Source organism: Palaemon carinicauda, chromosome 13 (genome assembly GCF_036898095.1).
Source record: "Palaemon carinicauda isolate YSFRI2023 chromosome 13, ASM3689809v2, whole genome shotgun sequence".
NCBI lineage: Eukaryota > Metazoa > Arthropoda > Malacostraca > Decapoda > Palaemonidae > Palaemon > Palaemon carinicauda.
The window spans coordinates 39042746-39064997 of NC_090737.1; the positions used below are offsets into that span (position 1 = coordinate 39042746).

General features: G+C 37.2%; 1 protein-coding gene across 4 annotated transcripts in view; it reads left to right on the forward strand.

Annotated features, from left to right (window-relative positions):
• L (zinc finger protein Lobe) overlaps positions 1-22252 on the forward strand; it is an 855071-nt gene that overhangs the window by 828752 nt on the left and 4067 nt on the right. For 3 of the 4 annotated variants that reach the window (XM_068385585.1, XM_068385586.1, XM_068385589.1), the window contains 5 exons: positions 12512-12717; positions 13656-13798; positions 20443-20707; positions 20987-21148; positions 21646-21913. In XM_068385585.1, coding sequence (XP_068241686.1) covers positions 12512-12717; positions 13656-13798; positions 20443-20707; positions 20987-21148; positions 21646-21913 — 1044 coding nt within the window. Of the gene's footprint in view, positions 1-9280; positions 9515-12511; positions 12718-13655; positions 13799-20442; positions 20708-20986; positions 21149-21645; positions 21914-22252 lie in introns of those variants that run through there. The other variant, XM_068385588.1, reaches the window with a different exon arrangement.

Genomic DNA, 22252 nt, shown 5'->3' on the forward strand with positions numbered 1-22252 from the left:
GCTGGAGGCTTATCCACCTGATTCCTCCTCCAATCGTTCGTATCTCTTGCTCCCTCTCCCCCGACCCACTACTTTTGCTCGGACGTTCTCATCCAAGTAGGTCTCAGTTTTCGCACTCTTTTCGAACCTTACATCTTACGATCGTTTCAAGATGTAATCGAAGATCGTGCCTTAGCCAACGTCAGTGGACATATCAATGTCCAATCTTTTTACTGAACACTTATGATCTCTCTGTTGTTTCATTACGAATGTGATCTTGCTATTTAATACAGAATATTCTCCGAAAGCTTAATTTGGTTACGTAATCATACCAAGACTTTCTAGTGGAAACGTTGCAGATTCGAAATCTGTTGGTCACAAGTTTTGCACTGAACTCATGACCCAACAATTTTCATTAGTATCCACAGCCTTAAGCTGGAATCACACTAGGCTAGCCGTTGCTGCCGAAAATGGGAAATCAAGAGTATTTTGCTTGAGATATTGGCTTCCCGACTGGACGAGAAGCAGCGAGCACAAACTTCGGATGTAAAGAAAGGTAAGATGAAACAAAAATTGTAATAAAACAATATTATATTACTTAATACATTAAGCAAAACGACATTTATTAGAAAACCATATTATTTGTTGAGTTTTATAGCTGGAAGTCATAGGCATGGGATTCAGGTTATCCCTGCCCTATTATTTTTATTATAATTACTTACTAGGCTGCAACCCTAGTTGGAAAAGCAGGATGTTATAAGCCTAAGGGCTCCAACAGGGAAAAATAACCCAGTGAGGAAAGGAAATAAGGAAATAGATAAACGATCTGAGAAATAATAAACAATTAAAATAAGATATTTTAAGAACAGTAACAGGTTCAGGTTCTGGTTGAAGCTTTGCCTTTGCAACGGCGCACATCAAAACAGATATTTCATAGGCCAAAATGTAATAAAATTCGACTAGAAAACATTTTGAAATACAAACAGCTTCTTGGAACCAATTAAGTTATAAGTTAAAGACCTGTAGTATTTAATCTTTCCTCTTTCTCCTATTTTTTGAAAGCTTTTATAGTTTTATATATGAAAGATCTAATTTAGTGTTGTTACTGTTCTTAGTGTATTTCATTTTGATTGTTTATTACATGTAGTTTTTTTTATTTCCTTTTTTCCTTTCCTCACGGAGCTATTCTTCCCTGTTGGAGCCCTTGGACTTCCAGCATCTTGCTTTTCCAGTTAGGGTTATAGCTTAGCTTATGATAAAAATAATAATAATAATAATAATACAGCTGCTTCTTCGTTACTTGTGCTTGACATTAGTTCTATTAAGACGGCTTTTAGTGTATTGCTATTATCATTAAATAATAGGTGTTACGTTTTGCAGTTCCTTATTTAGAATTATGAGTTTCGTTAGAAAAATTTCGTTAGAAAATTGATCTGTACAGGAAATATGCAATGAGTTCTTCAGCTTTTGTACAGCAAAATTTTGATTTTTTTATTAAATAGCTTTATTTGTAAAGAGGATGTATTACTCTTTGGTGCTGCTTGTAACAGTGGAGACGAGCTTTTTCGTTTAAAACAAAAGTGAAAAATCATGTTAATTTCAGATTTTTAGAAATGTCTGAGTAAAATGGGAAGGTATGCAAACAGGAATTTTAAATCAATCTTATATTGTAAATATGGCCGTTTGTATTGTAAGGAAAGAGAGTCAATTACTCTATGAGTTATTCAATTTTGACTGCACTCACAAAATCCTGTGTGCGCGCTCGCGTGTGTGTGTATATATATATATATATATATATATATATATATATATATATATATATATATATATATATATATATATATATTAACCGTTTTTAGATGACCAAGAGCTTTATTGTGAAAACACTCTCTCTCTCTCTCTCTCTCTCTCTCTCTCTCTCTCTCTCTCTCTCTCTCTCTCTCTCTCTCTCTCTCTCATACCCGGGAATTTTTCAAATGCTCAGTTTATAAAATTGCAATAAATACGAATCTACATCCCGTACAATTACTGTTTTTTTTTTTTTATTGAACTGGACGTTTTATATTTTTACTTTTCAATATGCCGAATTCCCATCAACATTTACATTTTCTTACAAAACTTTCTTTGTTTTCGTCCTAAAGGATACTCTTCTTAGGGAAAGGCTTCCAAGAACACGATCGTTTCAACACCACCACTTTACGTCAGTCAATCAATCAGTCATTGTATTATCGGATCGCATATATTTTATGGCTAACTTTCATTTTTATTGTCGAAATTTCAATATAAAACTGTTGGGCTCTGTCACTCGAAAATAACCCGACAATAGTAGTAATGTCCTACAAATTGTCGACCACAGAGGGAGAACTCTCCTAATTATTGGTCACAATTGTGAAGAGCCTCTGATTCGCTTTTTCGAAGACACAGAAAGGTATTAGTCGTTCTTCTCCCCACGGAGGAGGGGAGCTGAGTGACAAAGGGCAACAAAGAAGAATACATCGAATTAATAAATAAAGTAGAAGTTGGGGGCCCAAGAACATCAGCTCTTGGAACGGGATTGGTGTTTTTCCTTATTGATGGCTCCACTATTCGGATGTTTTACTTAATTTAAAGGTCACTTGTGAGTGGCTGAGGCTGGGAGCAGATCATTGCGCTGTCGTGCCCAATCCCCTCTTCACCAAAGTGAAGACAAGGGAGGATCAGGCAGTGGCTACTGATGACTCGGCTGCTTTGGCCTATCTATAAGTCTTATATCCTTAGTTCACAAGGACAGTAAGGCTGTAGACACTAATGAAATTTGTTGGGCCGTGAGCTCAATGTAAAACTTGTGAATCTGCAACGTAGCGAGAAATTTTGGGCCAGGGGTCGAGTTTGCAAAGAGGGAACCCTCCCTCTTACCATGGTGAATTCTTGGTATTTTAAATGTATAAGTACATATTTTTATTCTATGACCCTGCTTTGGAGAGGGGGCCATTTAAAAAAAAAGGCACCCCCACCCCTGTTAGCTACGCCATTGAGGGACCACAACCCCACAGATTCCATTTTTCTTTAAATTTTGGTTTTGTTGTTATTAGGCGGAAAATTAATCAGATTTTCGGTTCTCGTAATGAAATGATTATAAAATACAGCATATCGGAACAGAATTAATTTCTTAAGCGGGTATTTAAATCTGTCAGTTGATATGTATGCAGGTAGTGAATATGCTATTTATTGAGACTTAAGAAAACCGTCTTACCCTTTCAAATGTAGCAACACAAAAGTAATGCTTTTAATCTGCAATTGACTTACGAAATGTCTCTATGGGTAATCCTTGTTCGCTTATTCCCTTACTGTTGTGGTGGCCGATGCGGTAACATCACTGACTGGTGAATGCCAGACTGGGATTCGAGTCCTGCTCAAACTCGTTAGTTCCTTTGGTCGCTGCAACCTTGTGAGCTAAAGGTGGGGGTTTAGGGAAGCCTACAGGCCTATCTGCTGAGTCATCAACAGCCATTGCCTGGCCCTCCTTGGTCCTAGCTTGGTTGGAGAAGGGCTTGGGCGCTGATTATATGGTTAGTTTCTAGGGCATTGTCCTACTTGCAATGCCTTGTACCTTGCCTCCGCGTACTGTTTAAACCTTTAAATAGTACGCAGCTATGACCACTACCAATCATGATTGAGAGTACATAGTTTACACAGTTTTGGGGAATAAAACATTTTGCAGAGCCTCTTTCTTATATTAAAGGAAATCAATAAACGCCCAAATACGCTCTTCAAGCTTAAAATCTCAAGATTTCCGAGCGTAAAGTAGAATTTTGCCGTCAATTATTACGGTGGTTTTTTTAATCCCATTTAAGACTTGGAGTACTATTTTACATTGCATTTTTTGCTCAAAGGGTGAATAGGGACCAAATCTCGCAAAACAAATGAGGGGGCACTACCTCTAATACCTGTAGTTTTGTCCATATAGTACTGAACGGCTATTACTCGGCAACGACAATCTCCCACGAATTTCCCAAACTATCGTGCGGTAGTTAGGAAAAGGGGAGGGGTAGGAAGGGTTGAATCTGTGTGTATGTGCATATCCATCTAAATATTTAGACGTCATTTTTGACGGTTCGGGTACACTAGTATAGGAAGAAACCCCGAAGTAGAGGGGCTCATCTTAGTGCCATTATGAGAAGAACTCTTTCCAGTGGCGCTTAACTGCGCCCACCTTTTAACATTCAACTTTACTTTCAATCCATTTTCAATTCTTCTATTTTGCATTCATATTGCAACTGCGGACCTTTCCCTCAGTTGCCCCCTAGCATTCATTGACCTCTCCGTTCCCAGTGCTTGACCACATGGCTCGGACACCAGAAACCGTAGGCGTAGGGGATATAGTATGTGCTGTCACATTCTGACAAAGTAGGAGTAATATTAAACATATTAATATGATTATTATGGTTATTGTGATTTGGTAGTACGGTAGTATTAATAATAATCGCTAACCATCAGATAAGGAAACGAAAATTCGGAAGGGAGATAAACAACCGGTCCCAGAATAGTTTGATAAATCATATTAGGAGTGTTTAACATTTTCATGGGGACTCTGCTTATTATTGGGAAAAGATGCAGACAAAGAAAAATTACTCGTGCTTATTTCCATGTACAATACTATAACCTTAAGCAAGGTTGTCTTCTTTTTGAAGGACTTTACTTTGGCTTTGGGGTAGACCGTAGTCCGGATCGGCTGCCCTGCCTGACATCGCTTAGACCGTGACCATTGAGATTAGAAGGCCTCTTCAACCTCGGCCTGCATCGTCTACAATAGGCCGACCTGACTGTCGAGATGCTTTCACGCTACCAAGGTTATAGAATTCTATAGACCTTGCTGGCTACGTTGTAAGCCTGTTGCGAAGTGTTCAATACCCTAAGACTTTATACAGTGTGTGTTTATATATATATATATATATATATATATATATATATATATATATATATATATATATATATATATATATACATACGCGCACGCGCGCGCACACAGGATTTTGCGAGTACAATCAAAATTGAATAACTCGTAGAGTAATTGACTCTCTTTCCTTACAATACAAACTACCATATATATATTCTATAGGATATGAGAAGCCGTCAAATTTTCACCAATAAATCTCTCCTAAGTATCTACCATTCTTCTACCATTTTCATCACACATGAGTAGGGTACAATATTCATTATTAATTCTTGTCACTTTAGATATTACCTTTTCATTAACTATTGACCACCAAATAAAAAAAAAATCTGTATAAATGTGCTGTATCATTATGATTAGACGATTGTTTCTCTTTCCCAAGATTTTGCATTATCATAATAACATCCATAAAAAAATTTTGAGAACTAAATTTACGTTTGGTTTTCAAATGTGGATGGTCGTAATGCTTTAATTGTTAACTTCTAATGACTTCCAGGGAGCAAAGGATACATTTGGTTCGTTGTAATTTTTGCTGAATGCATATTTTGGAAACATAATAATTTTGCAATCATTCTTGAGGCCCAACCAGTTATTTGTGACACAATTCAGTATGTGTCAGGTGTCAAGCATGGAAAACAAAAGTCTGCATTCTTGCATCTTAATAGGGTTAGAATATAGACAGCTGTGTTGGGGATGCAAAATACGACATTGTTTTTCCATTTATCGTTTTATCATCAGCAATTATAGCGATTACTTTAAATATTTTTTTCAAAACCTGTTATTATTTTCTTTATAACATTAAATATCATTTTGGCTTTTATAGTTTTTACAGAAACAATATGAACCACAACGAAATTTGGACAGCACAGCCCATACCATGAAAGCACATGCACTGGCTGTTGCTCCATTGCAATCAAATCCCGATCTTATGACACAACCTCCCTTGTAGTGAAAAAAAAAAAAACGTGATAAGTAGTGTATGAGATGATTCGATATTTCAAACACTAAAAATAAATCACGAAATCTTCAAGGTTGCATCAATTTTCGTCATTCTTAATAGAAACATTTTGTTGTATGGTTTTAAGCTACTACCGATAGATTGCGACTCAGTGTCTTTGTATAGCTACATCATTTTGCAATTCAGATACATATATCCTCAATGAAATTTAAAGCGGGTGACACGTGATGTACTTGGATGTAAATACAACCATGTAAACACTATATATATATATGTATATATATATATATATATATATATATATATATATATATATATATATATATATATATATGAGAGAGAGAGAGAGAGAGAGAGAGAGAGAGAGAGAGAGAGAGAGAGAGAGAGAGACCCACATACATGCCTAATGATTTGTGGCAGATCTAAAATCTTCACTTTTGATGTTCCTAACCCATTTATTTTTTTCTTCTTAATTTTCATGAAACTTGAAAATATTAACTTTTGGCCGTGTATACCATTTTCCTTTCATTTATTTTCACAACACTTGAACTGCATTGTATTGCGGGTGGAAAGGAGAGCGGGAAAACACTAGCACAATAACCCTTATTTTTCACGAGTTTTCTATCACTTTATTCCGTTGAATCTTCTTTTCAAATTCAATAAAAGTTATTTAAAATTTACCGCTATTTGTATCTATTTTGTATACTTTTAAGATAAAAAATTCGTCTACCAGCAGCGTGACCCCTCACGGCAACTGGCTTAGGTGTACTAGTCTCTGGTAGGCTTTCTCTCAGCCTACCGGTGAAACGTATCATGGATTTAAATGTCCATGTGAAGAGGCCTTCTCTCATGGTGGCCAGTGGCCACGATTAGACCCCGGTAGTGTATGTTCATGCGTTGTACCAGTCACCACCGTCCCTTCCTCCTTGCAGCGAGTCTTGGTGCTGTTAGGTCGACAGTTCGAACGTGTTGAAGTGTCTGTTATGTTTTCAGGTGTTGAAGAGGTTTTATTTGTGTGTGTATTAGTCTGTAACACCCATTTTCTATATATATATATATATATATATATATATATATATATATATATATATATATATATATATATATGTGTGTGTGTGTGTGTGTGTGTGTGTGTGTGTGTGCGTTCGTGTCTGTGTAGGTGTTCTGTAGCATGTTGAATATGGCATAATCTTTTGTGTTCTTTTTTTCTCTGGAGTCCCCACTGATAGGGGAAATATCTTAATGTTGAGATTGGTATATTAGTAAGGAGTACTTTGCCACATACCTGGTAACTTATCACAGAAAGCAACAGCAACAACAATGCAGCTCTTTCTCGTTCACTGCAGGACAAAGGCCTTAGACATGTCCATATTTATGTCTGGGGTTTGAACAATTTTCATCGCCACGCTAACTGGTACTAATTGGTGATTGTTGGGAGATTTTCGTCTGATCGCTCACAGCAAACCAACGTAATATGGGTGGCCCTGAATGATACACCTTTGCTTATCATGGAGATACACAAACCCTTTCACCACGAAGTTATCCCCACTTAGAATGGGTTATTACATACACCTGCAAGTATACATTAAAGATTGCAATGTTTCTTATGGATTAATTGCTTGTTCATAAACAAATAAAGGATTTTATTAGACTATGTAGAAAGAGACTGGTCTCTCTGGAATTCAGTTTGTGTAGAGAGGAACCTGTGACTCACACCACATGAGACTTCTTCATTCCTTAACGTCACATGAGATTTGGTTGGATGAAGCCGCAAGGAACTTTCGAAACTGATGCCGCAAGGGCATTCGCTGACTGTGTCCTTAAGGGACTTGGAAAATGCGCAAACAGGACAAAAAGAGTCGCCGCCGCCTTATATGCATTAAGGTCATGTATCCATGCGAATGAGTAAATCATCTTTGCTTGTCGTATATCTTATGTATATATAATGTGTTTATTTGTGTGTCTGACTGTGTTTACATGCACAGCTAAATCCAAATCAGCTCCTTTGACGTACTGTGGTGTAGAGTATTCCACTTTTAGATCAAAGCAAGTGATACAAATTATTTACGACTAACATATTATGATAGTAATAATGAACGTTTTAATCATTAACTATCGTTAACATGAGCAATAATATAATAATGCTGCTGCTGTTAATGATAGTAATATCATCAATACCATGTGAAGTTACACAAATGTATTATTCTCTAACGCCATGTGCTAAGACCCAAATTATCGAAGGATACGAAGAGGAATCAAAAAACAATAAAAAAAAAAGAGACCTATTTAGGTTCGTTATTTCAGTCGGAGCAACTTCTAACTCGCCAACACTTAACTTCCCCCTTTCCCATCATTCTGACCACCACCCTCCTCCCTTCACGGAGGTGCATACGAGTTTGCATATCCAAAAAGAAAGGAGTAGTATTCGTTACCTGCTGGATAATGTAATTTTAATGAGTACAATGCCTCTCTTGTGGAGTCCTCATTGTAGATGCCAAGGGGATCTTTTTGAAGCGCAACCTCACAATTAAATATCCAATGAGCCTACAAAAACAGCGACATCGCCAAAGATGTCTTCCAGAGGGATTAGCGCTGGATTTGGTTCGGCCTCTTCCTTTTTTTTAATCCCTCCCGAGATTCTTTCATTTTAAGGGATTCTTACGTATACGATTCTGCAGTGTTGAGGGACGAAAGCAACAACGACTGTTGCATTGTCTCTAGCTCTGGGACCATCTTCTATTGGAGGAAATTATTTAAGGTTGAAAAAGAAAGAGAAGAAACCAACATTTTTAGGATAATATATATATATATATATATATATATATATATATATATATATATATATATATATATATATATATAGTGTGTGTGTGTGTGTGTGCGTTTGTATTATATCCACAAAAGAAAATAGTTACTTGGAGTTAGTACTTTCGTCTTATTATTGACCTTTCGTAGCTATAACATATTTTAAGCCTATCAACATCACCTCTCTTATTTACTACACACACACACACACACACACACACATATATATATATATATATATATATATATATATATATATATATATATATATATATATATATATATATATATATATATATATATATATACACGTGTGTACTGTATATGTCGAAAATATTCTGTAAATTGTGTTCCAAGAAACAGCAAACAAATTTTTCATAATCTAATTGTTATTTGCCTTTCTGTTGTTGGTTAACGTTAAGATCACTCTTAATGTGAAGAGAAGCCTTGTTGAATGTGAAATGTGCAATCGGTCTGTAACATAATTCAGCTGAGACCGATCTCCCTCCCCCTGGGTCCCTTGGGTCTCCTATGCCCTTCCCCCCGCCAGGTCCTTAGGGGACCTAAGCCCCTCCCTCTTCGTCGCTGTGCCGGGGAAGGCGTGGAGTGACCAAGTTGACGTTAGAGGCAAGCGAGAGACAGAACATCGTTCTATAGTACAGTAGTTGTTTTGGTAGGGAGGTGGTGGGTGGTTTAGTGTGCTATGGCCGGCGGAAGTGGATTGTTGTTAATGAAGTGTGGTGATTGGGGGAGGACTGATAACGAAGAATCTCTGTCATTCACCTTAGATCCTTGCCACGAGGTGTTTGGAAGTAACAAATCGGTGTTTGAAAGTTTAGGTGAGTTTTCTAGATTTTTTTTTTGGTGATATGCGTATATGTATAACATCATTGGTGTATATCTTTTCGTTTTATTTTACTTTATCGGAATAGTAATGTTTTAAGATAAGTTTTATGTTTATTCTTAACTTTTTATGCATTATGAAATATTTCACCCACTAAGAGAATTGACGAGAATCTGGCGAAAATATTAAAAATGAATGTCAAGAATAAGAGGAATTTTGAAAATTAACTTCCATAATTATAGCCAAATTCACATTGACCATCGTTAAGGAAGTGTATTCCAGTAAAGTTACAAGAGAAGATGCAATGTAGAACTTCAGACTTGCAGTGAATATTTTTATGTTGAACAGGCTTACACTTGTTTCTCTTCATAGTTTATCTATAACATTTATTTCAACGTTACTGATCTCAAAGGTAGTTTATATTAATTATTCATTACTTCTCAATTATGGTTTATTTACTTTTTTTACTGGGCTGTTTTCCCTTGTGGAGCTTTTGGGCTCATATATAGCATCCCACTTTTCCGATTAGGGATGTAGCTCAGCTAGTAGTAATAATGTCACATCATCACATGAAAATCATCATTGATGTAGTGAAACTTCTAGGCTATTTAATCTGTAACAGTAACCTACCAGTGCTTGTCATCTGGTCTTACATCTGCGTGTATACGGATATTTGTTGAGTATTCATCTCAAGGTTTTTGATGATCTTGATTGTTTTATATCTTCAACATTTTTCTGCAAAGTGTTTAGCTTGAAGTTAGCACACAATTCTTCCCTCCCTGCTTCCTCGGCCAACTTTCCCCTTGGACACCCCAACCCAGTACGATGACAGTCCTTGAAAGGTAGAAGACATCCCCTCTCGGCGCTTGGCTTCCCCCCTTATGCCGTCTCCCCTCGGGATTTCAACGAACGTCCGTTGTGTTGACTCTCTCTCTCTCTCTCTAGATGGATGCATAAAATCTAGTAGCTTTTTTTCTTTATTTTTATCAATTATGTAATTTTGTAAAGGAAATTTTGCGGGAATTGTTGAGCTTGAACTCTAGTATTATCTTCATCACGTAGTAGGATTATTTCTTCTTGGTACATTGACTATGAAATTGATCTTTATTATTATTATTATTATTATTATTATTATTATTATTATTATTATTATTATTATTATTATTTGCTAAGCTACAGCCCGTTGAAAAAGCAGGATGCTACAAACCAAGAGGCTCCAACTGGGAAAATAGCCCAGTAATGAAAGGAAACAAGGAAAAATATTTTAAGAAGATTAATAACAATAAAATAAAGATCAATATAAACTATAAAAACTTTAACAAAACAAGAGAAAGAGAAATAAGATAGGACTGTGTGCCCCAATGTACCCTCAAGTAAGAGAACTCTAATCCAAGACAGTAGAAGACCAAAGTACACAGGCTATGGCACTACCAAGACTAGAGAACAATGGTTTGATTTTGGAATGTCCTAGTGCAGTAACCCCTTGGGTGAAGAAGAATTGTTTGGTAATCTCAGTGTTGTCAAGTATATGAGGACAGAGGAGAATATGTAAAGAATAGGCCAGACTATTTGATGTGTGTAGGAAAAGGGAAAATAAACCGTCAAAGGACCCCATAACTCTCCAGCGGGAGTATCTCATCATCATCATCTACAGTATGCCTATTGACGCAAAGGGCCTCTTTTTAGGTTTCGCCAGTCGTCTCTATCTTGAGCTTTTCTTTTAAATTGATACTTCTCCATCCATCATCTACTTCACGGTTCATAGTCCTTAGCCATGTAGGCCTGTGTATTCCAACTCTTCAAGTGCCTTTTGAAGCCCAGTTGAACATTTGATGAACTAATCTCTCTTGGGTAGTAAGTGCGAAGAGCATGCCCAAACCATCTACATCTACCTAACACTGTGATCTCATCCACAAGTGGCACTTGAGTAATCTCTTATAGTTTCATTTCTAATCCTGACCTGCCATTTAACTCCCAATATTCTTCTGAGGACTTTGTTCTCAAATCTACAAAATCTATTGGATATTGTTTCATTGTCATGTCATTACTCATGTCCTTACTGTAACACAGATCTCAGTAAACTGATATATAGCCTGATTTTTATATGTAATTTCAAGCGATTTGATTTCGAAATTTTTCTTCAACTTAGCCATTGTCTGATTTGCCTTTTTCAATCTTTTCATTATACTCCATTTCTAGAAACCCTGTATTAGAGGTCATAGTTCCTAAATATTTACGCTAACCACAATGCTTCTGGCTCGAAAGGAAGTCGGATGTGCCTTCCTTCTCCACCGAGATAAGAGATTCCCATCGTCTGCTCAGTACCCTTATAGTGCTTGCATCTTTTGTTTTTTACTTTCTTTGTCACTTGTGTGCTATCATTATTTGTGAGTTTGAATGTATGCCTTTTGCCATTTCCTTGTAGCCGGCTGAATATTGAAGTTAGTGCTATCATTATTATCAAGGATTAATGATAGGGGTGCAAAACAAGTATCATTCATTTATAAAGGCTAGGGGAACTACTGTAGTTGGAAATATTAATCAATCCTGTAACACACCCATCCCAAATGAAAAAGTTGAAGATCCATGTTAAGGATTTTCAGATACAATACTTAGGGAAAAAGAACAATTGAAATTACTGTATATCTTAATTTCTCACAGTTACAAGAGATGTAACTCATATTATGTATAATGTAATGATTCATATGAATCTATTTCTACCCTTTATCGCATTTCAAATCTTCCAAGATCATGAAGAATGAAATCTGTAATATTTTCTCGATTAAAGGATTAATAAAATCTCAACGAAGCATTTCTATAATTAGTTTAATTCTCGCAATTAGTCATGTGAGAACCCGCCCTAACTCTCGACCTTGTTCTGCAGAGACTGAGTAGTAGCCATTGATGGAGCTTGACATTCCTCTCCTTTTCTTAATCAGTGTGATGCTATGCTCGGGTATTGTGACAATGTTGTTGTTCTTTTTTTTTCCAGAAGTGAGCGTGGGAGGCTCGTCGTGGGAGGTGGGGTCTGATGGGCGAGGGTCACTGTCACCAGCATCTTCCGCCACGCCTACATCAGCATCAGAGACGGACGTTGAGGCCGCTGCCACTGTGGGTGTCACCCAGACTACACCATACCAGTGTTCCTTTTGCGATCGCGCCTTTCCCAGGCTCTCTTATCTCAAGAGACACGAGCAGGTAAGATGTCTGCAGGACTTGTAATATGGAATGCAACACTATCCTGCGGGAGAAATTTAATATACTTTTCATTATTATTGAAAGGTATATACAGTTTATGGACAGTCTACTTCTACACCTTTTTTTACTTGGCCTTTTTTGTATCAAATTCTCCTCATATTCCAGAGTGGGGGGTATTAATATTGTATTCACATAAAGATTAAAGATGAATGTAGAATAATTGCAATAAACATAATAGTAAAGTAGCTGAATTAATTGATTTTTTTTATTTTAGTAATATCTGATATTAAATCTTCACCTTACCATATTGACCAGTATAGTTCATATTTTTACTATAGGTACTTTTTCCAATCTTTATATTACAAAGGGCACCAAGAGCTCTGAATGCTATAGAAATTGTTTTAATATAGATAAATAAACCAGACACAAGTTTTCCCTTGATAACATGAAATTATTTTGAAGTACAGTACATCTAGTTATGAATATAGCCCAAAATATTTGAAATTCTCTGAAATTCATTTCTTCATATAAAATATTGTACGCAGAAGTTAACATACTTTGTGGCAGAAAAGAAGGTTCAATTGGTTTACCATTCATTTTTTTGGTTACTTTAATGAATGCTGTAGTAAATTGTCTTGTGTGTGCAAACGCTCTTGTTTTATCCCACCTGGTCCTTCCATACATCAAGATAGAAGTAAAAATTTAAGATTGATGATTTTGCTCCTGATTTCTTTAGAATTATTAAGCATATAAGAATATTGTGAGCTCTTTTTCTGGTGGTGGGAAATATTAGAGAATGGGGATATTCAGAAGCATTTTCATTATTACTACTAGGTCTCGGAATCTTACTTGAAACATAACTATGAATTTTAACAATATGTGGTTTACCATGATCAGTTGTATGTCTACATCAACTAATAATGTGGTTCTATCCACAGACTCATGCAGACCAGCTTCCTTTTCGGTGCGAGTTCTGTGGCCGCCTCTTCAAGCACAAGCGTTCTAGAGACCGCCATGTCAAACTGCACACCGGAGACAAGAAGTACAAATGTTGTCACTGCGATGCTGCCTTTTCTAGAAGGTAATTGGAGTATTACTTTCCTTTTGCCTTTCTTTTTACATTTCAGTCATTTAAAAATATAACATATCAGAGAATACCATTTTTTAACCCTTTGAGCATGTGTCATTGGAAGTAATTTATCCAAATTTTCTACTTCTTCAGTGCTGTTGGTTAAGTAATTACCAGTTTTTTCTTTTGTTATTTACTTGTATGAAAATTTTTTGAAATATTTAACACGTAACAATCGAAAAGAAAATTATTCTGCTACATGTCACGAAAGAAACAACCCTCGAGGGTGTTGCGTCTGTAATGTAATGATCCGTAAATTGATAGGTTCACATTGTCCATCCTCTCCCTTGCCAGTATTATGCTGTACAGAAATCCCTTGATTATGGTCAGGAAGTTCGTATGATTGGCCTTGATTTTGGTACAGCCTTTGACTGTGTTAATCATGAGGCCCTTGTTTTCTAACTCAAGTAGTTGGAAGTGGGTGAGTAGTTTGTTAGCATCATTATTGAATTTTTAAGTAGTAAATCGCAAAAAAGTTGATGATGTTGATGCGCACTATAGTGAGTATAGGAATGTGATATCTGGTGTTCCTCAGGGTAGTGTTCTTGGCCCATTACTTTTCATACTATATACACATAACATGTGGTTTGGCCTAGATAACAAGCTAGTTGCATATGCAGATGATGCTACTCTTTGCATCAAGTCCGTCTACTGAATGTAGATCTGGGGTTGCCGAATCCCATAATAGAGATCTAGCTAAAGTGCTTGGTGCAAATTATGGGGTATGAAGGTGAATCCTAACAAAACTCAAAGTATGATTGTAAGTAGGTCAAGGACAGTGGCTCCTCAACATCCAGATCTCAGCATTAACCATGTTTCTTTAACTTTGTATGACTTAAAATTTTAAGTGTGATTCTCGACAGCAAATTTACTATTGAGAAGCACATTAGGTCTGTGTCTTCTTCATTTGCCAAAAAAAAATGGCTTATTGAGGAAGTCTTTTAAGATTTATGGTGATCAATTTATTCTGAAGAATTGTTTTAATTCTTTCATTCTACCTTGTTTCGAATATTGTTCTCCTTTCTGGTCTTCAGCTGCTGACACTCATCTTAATTTGTTGGACAGGAACTTACGGTCTATTAAATCTTATTCCTGATCTAGATATTAATCTCTGGCACTGTCATTCAATTAGTTCATTATGCATGTTGCATAAGATTTTTTATAACTCTGACCATCCTTTACATTTAGATCTTCCCGAACTGTTCCATCCTGTGTTTGTAATACTAGGCATGCAGTTAATTCTAATAGTCACGCCTTCTCCATCATGAGGCTCAATACTAAACAGTACTCTAGAAGTTTTATTCCAGCTGTGACTAAGTTATGGAATAATCTTCCTAATCAGGTAGTTGAATCAGTAGAACTTCAAAAGTTCAAACTTGCAGCAAATGTTTTTATGCTGAACAGGCTGACTTAAGTCCTTTTATAGTTTATGTATGAAATATCTGTTTTAATGTTGTTAATGTTTTCAAAATATTCTATTTTAATTGTTCATTAATTAGTATATTTTTTATTTCCTTATTTCCTTTCCTCACTGGGCTATTTTGCTCTGTTGGAGCCCTTGGCCGCCTCCAGTACTGGCTGTGCTCCAGTAAACATCTAAATTATGCTAATTTAACTGTGAGAAGGGAGCCAAAAATTATACATAGGAAAGATTAAATACTCAACTTTCCAGAGGATGAAGATGCTGGAGATTGCATTGTAATAATCCTTTATAAAAGTAACAACACCGAGAGCGAGTGGGAGAAACACCGTTCTTAATTCGCTACTTCAAAGGGAATAGTTCCCCGTGGAGGTACCGGGAGGGGATCCACCAGGTAACCTTGATAACGGCTCCCCTTCAATTTCGCCACTCTTCCCCCTCAAAGCGAAAACTCTATTATTCGGGGTGAAGATTGCTATGTGTCGTATCAAGAAATACGTCCCGATATTATGCGATATCCTTAAGAGTTATATTAAGGATATTCGCGCCAGGAGTTAGAATTCTGGAGACCTGTGGTCAATTCTCTGGGAGTATCACTGTAGCCAAAGAGCCCTTAGAAAGCTGCCTAAAGGAACCTTCCATCAGGACGACATGGCTGAGCCCAAAAAGAGTATGTAATCTTCCTTCCTGATGGGATTACTTATGGTGTTCTTAGTCTCCATTCTGAATGGCATTTGGGGATACAATCTTGTTCAGAGCTGAGAGATCCATTGCTAGTCTTCCAACGTACCGTCAGCTTTTCTACAAGAAAAGTCAACTGAACGCCTGCAGACCCGTCCATAATTTTTTGAATTGTGTTCTTGACCAGCAGCTGGATTTCCACTTGTAAGATGCAGTGTTTCTGCAATTCTAGAACATACGGTAACATTGTTGTAGGCTGAGTGAGAGGAGGACACGAGTCTAAAGCCAATTAACAAGATGAAGTACCAGCGTTAGAAGATTTCTACAGTCCAATACTCCTTTCCATGGTACTGCCACCTTGCCTACTGGCTTGAAAGGCATCCCTCCACCCTCTCGTGGCAGATGCAGTGGGGGATTGCCTCCTTTTTGAAACCCTATCCTGCCTTCTGTAGGATGAAGAATAGTGTTGCTGTCCTCGATCTGGTCACCGTTTTCTTGAGAGCTAACCTTATCGGATGTAGATACTCTGTTTCTTTCTTGGAGCCACTGCAGATTTCCTGAAGGAGACTGCTTTCTGGAAGTCTCTCTTTTTGATTTTCTAGCACCTTTCTGGTCGTAGAACCGTGCCAGATTGATATTCCAGTGTCTTTGTCTTCTCTGCTCCTCTTAGTAGATTTAGATCTTCCCTTCGCTCCTGTGTTTAGCTTAAGCGACAAAGCAAAAGCTTGTTTCAGGCCAATCTTTGGACTACCGAGTACTTTTGCCTTCCTGATGATATACGTCTCTCCTAGTCGCTAAATGATCTTGAAGGATTAGGGTCGTGTGCTGACAGATCCTTTTTTTCCTGTGTTTCTTGGTATTCTTCCTCAGGGTTCAGAGGCTACCCTGAAGGAGAATGAAGTGAAGACCTTGTCTTCTGATGATATCTGCTTGGGAGGTTCGTTCCCTCATTGATTCCCTCTGCCTGTGATATCTCTGTAGGATATCCTCCTCAGAGTAACTAAAGAGAATACAGTGTTCCTTGAGGAAAGGTTTTCTAACACCTGACAAGCTCTTGATTCCCTGGAGCGAGTGTTCATTCTAATTCCCTTCCTGACATCAAATACAAGCACTTAAGCTTGGTGAGAATGCTTGAGCATTTAATGGCGCTCCTGTCTAAGTGCGATAAGGAAATCATTCACGGTTGTTTCTCGACCTACATCTTCAACTAAGTCATAGTTCCCAAATGAGTGTGCTTGATAGAGAGTATTCTAACCCATTCAATTACTCCAGCGCATTTAAAGTGAGCTTCTTAAGAATCTGAAGGAGATTGCCTTTGGGTGCCTAGAAACTTTTGTCTGACAAGGAAAGTTCTTCCACTGGCATTTCTTCTTGATACAAGGACACTACGCGCAAACATAGCCGTAAAGCTTTTACACCCCAAGGATCGTAAGTCCACTATGTAAGTGCGTTGTTATAGGATCGCGATAGTTTGTTGATTTTTTGTCTCCTAAGAGGAATATTGTCCTGTTCTACCCCTACCAACATTTGTGTGCGCAAAGGTGATCACACTGAAGCAAGGGATGAAGAGCATTTATGTAATATCTCTACTTCCTACAACTCTGCCAATTGCGAGCTAAGAGGTGATCTGGAAATTCCTAAAGGTTAGGTATTTAGTGTGCTCATAGGAACATGGTGGTTGACATGGTGTGGAAGACTGTCGCTGGAGAACAGGAGAGTATTCTTACTGATGCACGTGTTCCCTCGCTGGTAGATCTAAGTTGGAAGGAATTGTGCTCCAAACATGATGGACGAGTTTTGAAGCGTGAACGTACCCTTGAATAGGAGGGTGACGTCTTGATAGAAGGATTGTGAACAGGTGCCTCTCAATCTTACAGGTGCGCACACGTGGCCATAAGTGGAATGAGGTCTTTACGAATCTTACTCAAATTCCTGTGTGCGATGAGGTGTAAGTTCTGGCAAAGAATTTGCATTATTTGGCAACATACTGGTGAAAAAGATCCAGGTAAGCATGGTCTTGATGGGTTCCTTGCTTCCCGTTGGAAGACTTAATTCCTCTACAGCAGAATTCTTCCTCCGAGGACGTAATTATACAATTCCTAAGGGGAGGGGAAGGTATCATTATTGTTGAGAAAAATTCTCCTCTTCATCTTGTAACAATGATCCAGGTTAGAAGTCAATGAATGAGGGGTGTAAGCACTTCTTTGAAGTTGAAGTCACTCATAAAGGTGAGGATAGTTGTTTAATTATTTGAAATGTCAATCCTGAGGTAGAGGAGTCAAGAGTCTTCTCCTGCAGGTACACCAAATGAAGCAGGCTCCAGCGAGGGAGACTGACTTGGATAATGCTAAGGCCTGGAGAAGTCTCTAGAAGGAACACCAACTAGTTCTAAAGATGGCCATCGTGTTTTAAGGCTTAGTCGCTCGCAGTATCATTGGGTTTGCTAAGAGTAGAAACGACATCGAAGCAATGTTACCCTTTCTAGGGAGAGTTGATATTGCTATCCCACTCCAGGTTTGCCCCCAGAGGAGAGAGAGAGAGAAGGTTCAGAAGCGCGAGTTCAAAGATGAGAGGCGTCACCAGATTTTTTTACCTTACAGTATTGGAAGAACCAGAAGGCACTTGTTTGGTTTTCTTCTTCTAGCCAAACTCCGGCCAATGGAAGCCAAACCACTCCTTAAAAGGGGAAAATTGCACAATCATGCCCCCGCGCAAGCAGGACATAAAAAATGGAGACCCACATTAGAATTGGTCGTGAAAGTCCTGCAATGTTGTCAGGAATGTCAGGATAAGACCTTGTGCCTACTTGAGGGGACTGTCTGCTATGGTGCTATGGTGTTTGAAAAAATTGAAAATCGTTTTAGTTTCTATGTATGCAGAAACATGTCGTACATGCTCTCCAGAAGTTTCAGCCAGTTATTTTTACAAATATTGAAGATGAAGCGTCTTTACATGATTACGTCATACTTATTGCATTGTCTGCATGACTGAGTTTGACAGAATTGTCTTGCAATGTTTATTTTTGCATATAAATAGTGATTTTTTTGCTTATGTTTCGAAATCTTGTACGTCTGGCAGAGATGGAAGGCATTGGTAGAGGGTAGGCGAAGGCAACTACGATCTACGAGAAGACCAGCCAGAGTTTCCAAAGACGTATAGAAGTTATGATGCATGTGTTTGTTTACTTGCAGTTTGTATGTACATTGTCATTTCACAACGTCCTCGTGAACTTTATAGTGAGGCAGATATTACTTGAGATCAAAGAAAGAACAAAAGTAAGCAGAACAACAAAAAAGAACCAGGAGAGGGAAACATGAAAAAGAGTAGAGCTGGAACATTCTAACTAAAACTCTGGCAACAATGAGAGGCCGCTGGCAACTCACGACACCCTTACACCAAGTGTTTAAATACCTCATTTAGGGAGCCTTCATATAGGAATAAACAATAAAAGTACAAAATAATGTTATTTTGACTTTTCTAAGTAAAAAGCAAAAATTTATAGCAAATCTTTGGGAGCTCATAACTCAAAAACACACTTATTCACACTTCAGTACATTTTTCTCACTTATTTATTGTTCAATTTTAGCGAGAAAGATATCATTGAAGAGAGGAATAAAAATCCCATAATTCTGTGGGACAGAATTTTTATTTTCTTTATACTTTCTTTCACAATTATTTTGCGTCTAGACGAGCAAAAATAAAAATAAAATCATAAAAAAAAAATTAAAATCAAAATTCTGTCACAGAATTATTCAGTTTATAAAGTATTTTCATGGTATGATTTTCACTACAATTGGTGTCATATTAGTGGAGAAAAATGTACCTATTTTTTTTTTAAAATCATGATTTTTGCTAATATATCAATAAGTTTTTGATCAAATTACTTGAGATTTTTATATGATGAAGGTATTATGTGTCTAAAACATTTAAACAGAAATGGTGTATTTTGCATGATTAGAAAAAAAGGCAGGACATAGTCGACGGTCCCCTTGAGGTTTCTATATAACAGGCTTACAAAACATCAGGGTAAAAAGAAAAAAAAACAATTAATAAAGCAAGTTTGGTGCCGAGAGTATGTCTCGATTAATCTGTGGCTGAAGTCATAGTGTCTTCTCAGTCAGCTAGCAGGGTGGATGGCTAACTCTGTACCTGCTAGGAACCACTCACACCAAGCTATAAATTTTACTTGACAAGTTTCCAGCTGTGCTGAAATACTCCAATTAAATTACCTGGGTTCGTATCCATATAGGATCAAAAGGTTGCAGATTTGATTGTTCAAAAAATGAAATTTCTTTACTGGTGTTTCTTTACACTACCTGGACACTTCACTATTCTAATGGCAAAGTAGTATTTTTTAGTTTATTAATTATTTAGCATAGATGTAATTGCATACCATTCAAGTTGCTTTCTGGAATTTGTTTCATCTTAATTTGTAAGGGTAAAGAAATTAAGGTACACTGAAAACTATGTCTAATTATTCTTTCTTATCTTTCAGCGACCATCTCAAGATCCACATGAAAACCCATGACACGCAGAAGCCATACCAGTGTTCTGTATGCAACAGAGGCTATAACACAGCAGCAGCACTGACAGCTCACATGCAAAATCACAAAGCTAAACTCACCGCCCATGCCCTGAATCAACTATTGAAAGATGCACAAGCCCCTTCAGATGCCCATGCTCTCTCACAGATCCTTAGGGACTCTACTGGTGATGCTCATTCGCAGGCTCTAAACCATCTTCTGAAAGATTCACAGAAGGTAAAGGAAATTAAGACAATTCGATGAAATAGCAAAATATAATAAGAGTCATGTTTAGATGCCATGCGTCCTTTTCACTTTAAGAAGTATCCATTAGTAAATGAATTTCATTGGTAGAATCGGTGTTTACATTCCAGATTACTGTACAGTATATGGTGGTTGTGGAACAGTAACAAATAGTCTAGGATCTAACGAAATTGTGGCGCTTAACCGCTGGTAAATTTAGCTAAGAGAACTTTAGTACTGTATATTAATGTTTAATTCATATTTTGTTCACAGGAACACCTTCTAAGCCCAAAGAGTGGAGATCTAGGAAGCGGATCTTCGCCTAGTGCATTAACAGCTTCCCCAGGGGGTGAACAGTCACCTACTCTGTCACCTGTAGCTACTGTGCGCTGTCCTGTCTGCCACGCTCATTGTCGTAACCAAGCTCATCTTCAAGTAAGCTTTGCGTAGATTTTTATCCATCTTTTTTTTCTCAAAATTTTTACTTTTCTTACATTGAGTTATCAATAGAGTATAATTTTGATTGAAAACATGCTGTTATATTGTTCAAAATATTAAACTACCGCTGTTCTATTTCAAGTTGTAGAACAGTTTCAAATTAATGTGCCATTCTGAGTCAGTGTAATCATGTTTATGATGTAGCCTACACATTTCTTTTGCATAAACAGTCGTTTAACTAAAGAAATGGGACTTAATTTTTGTTTCCATGGGTTTGTTTTTGACTATTAAAATTTAGAATTATTTGTGTGAATTAGGAATTATAGTAATTTCTGGAGCTCATTTTGTATGGTACTTTCAGTATGAGAGAAAAAAAAATAGAATACAGTAACTGAAAAGAATAAAAATTTCTCTTCTTAGGTTCAGGTAGATGTCTTAAAAAAGTTCCTTACCATGTTCAATTTCTTTATTACAACTCCTTGTCTGCCTTTCAGCGCCATCTGTCTCGTTATCATGCCGAGGATCTACAGTCCTTAGAAAGGCCTGCGTCTCGCGGAGGTGGGTCAGGGGCATCGTCTATTGGAGGAGCATCCTCCGTTGCTTCTTCGCCATCTCCAAGACCTCCTTCGTCTCTTCCTTCTCCGAGGCCTCTTTCGAATCCTCTTCTTTCTCTTGTTGGTGGAAAATTGGCTTGCTTATATTGTTCTAGGGATGGATTTCCATCTTTGGAGGCTCTTCAGCTGCATTTACATTCTGCGCACGGTAAATATTCTGGTATTCTCGAACCTGTCAAACATGAAATACATTATATACGTGCGAGGTCTTGAATTTGTATGTACCTACAAAAGAGTATTTACTTACTACAGATATCATTTTTTTACGTAACAAGTGAAATTCCAGTTAGCCACATTTTAGACTAATCTATAGTTACAGTATGTTATACACTTCCTATTAAATGGTTCACATTTAATGGTAAATGAAGTACCAACTACATTTTAGCATGTTTGTCAGTTTATAAATGTATGCTGAAAACTTAAGTAAAAAATTTTTCTTCAACATTAGAAAATATTCATTTAATTTTCTGATAATTTTATCATTTAC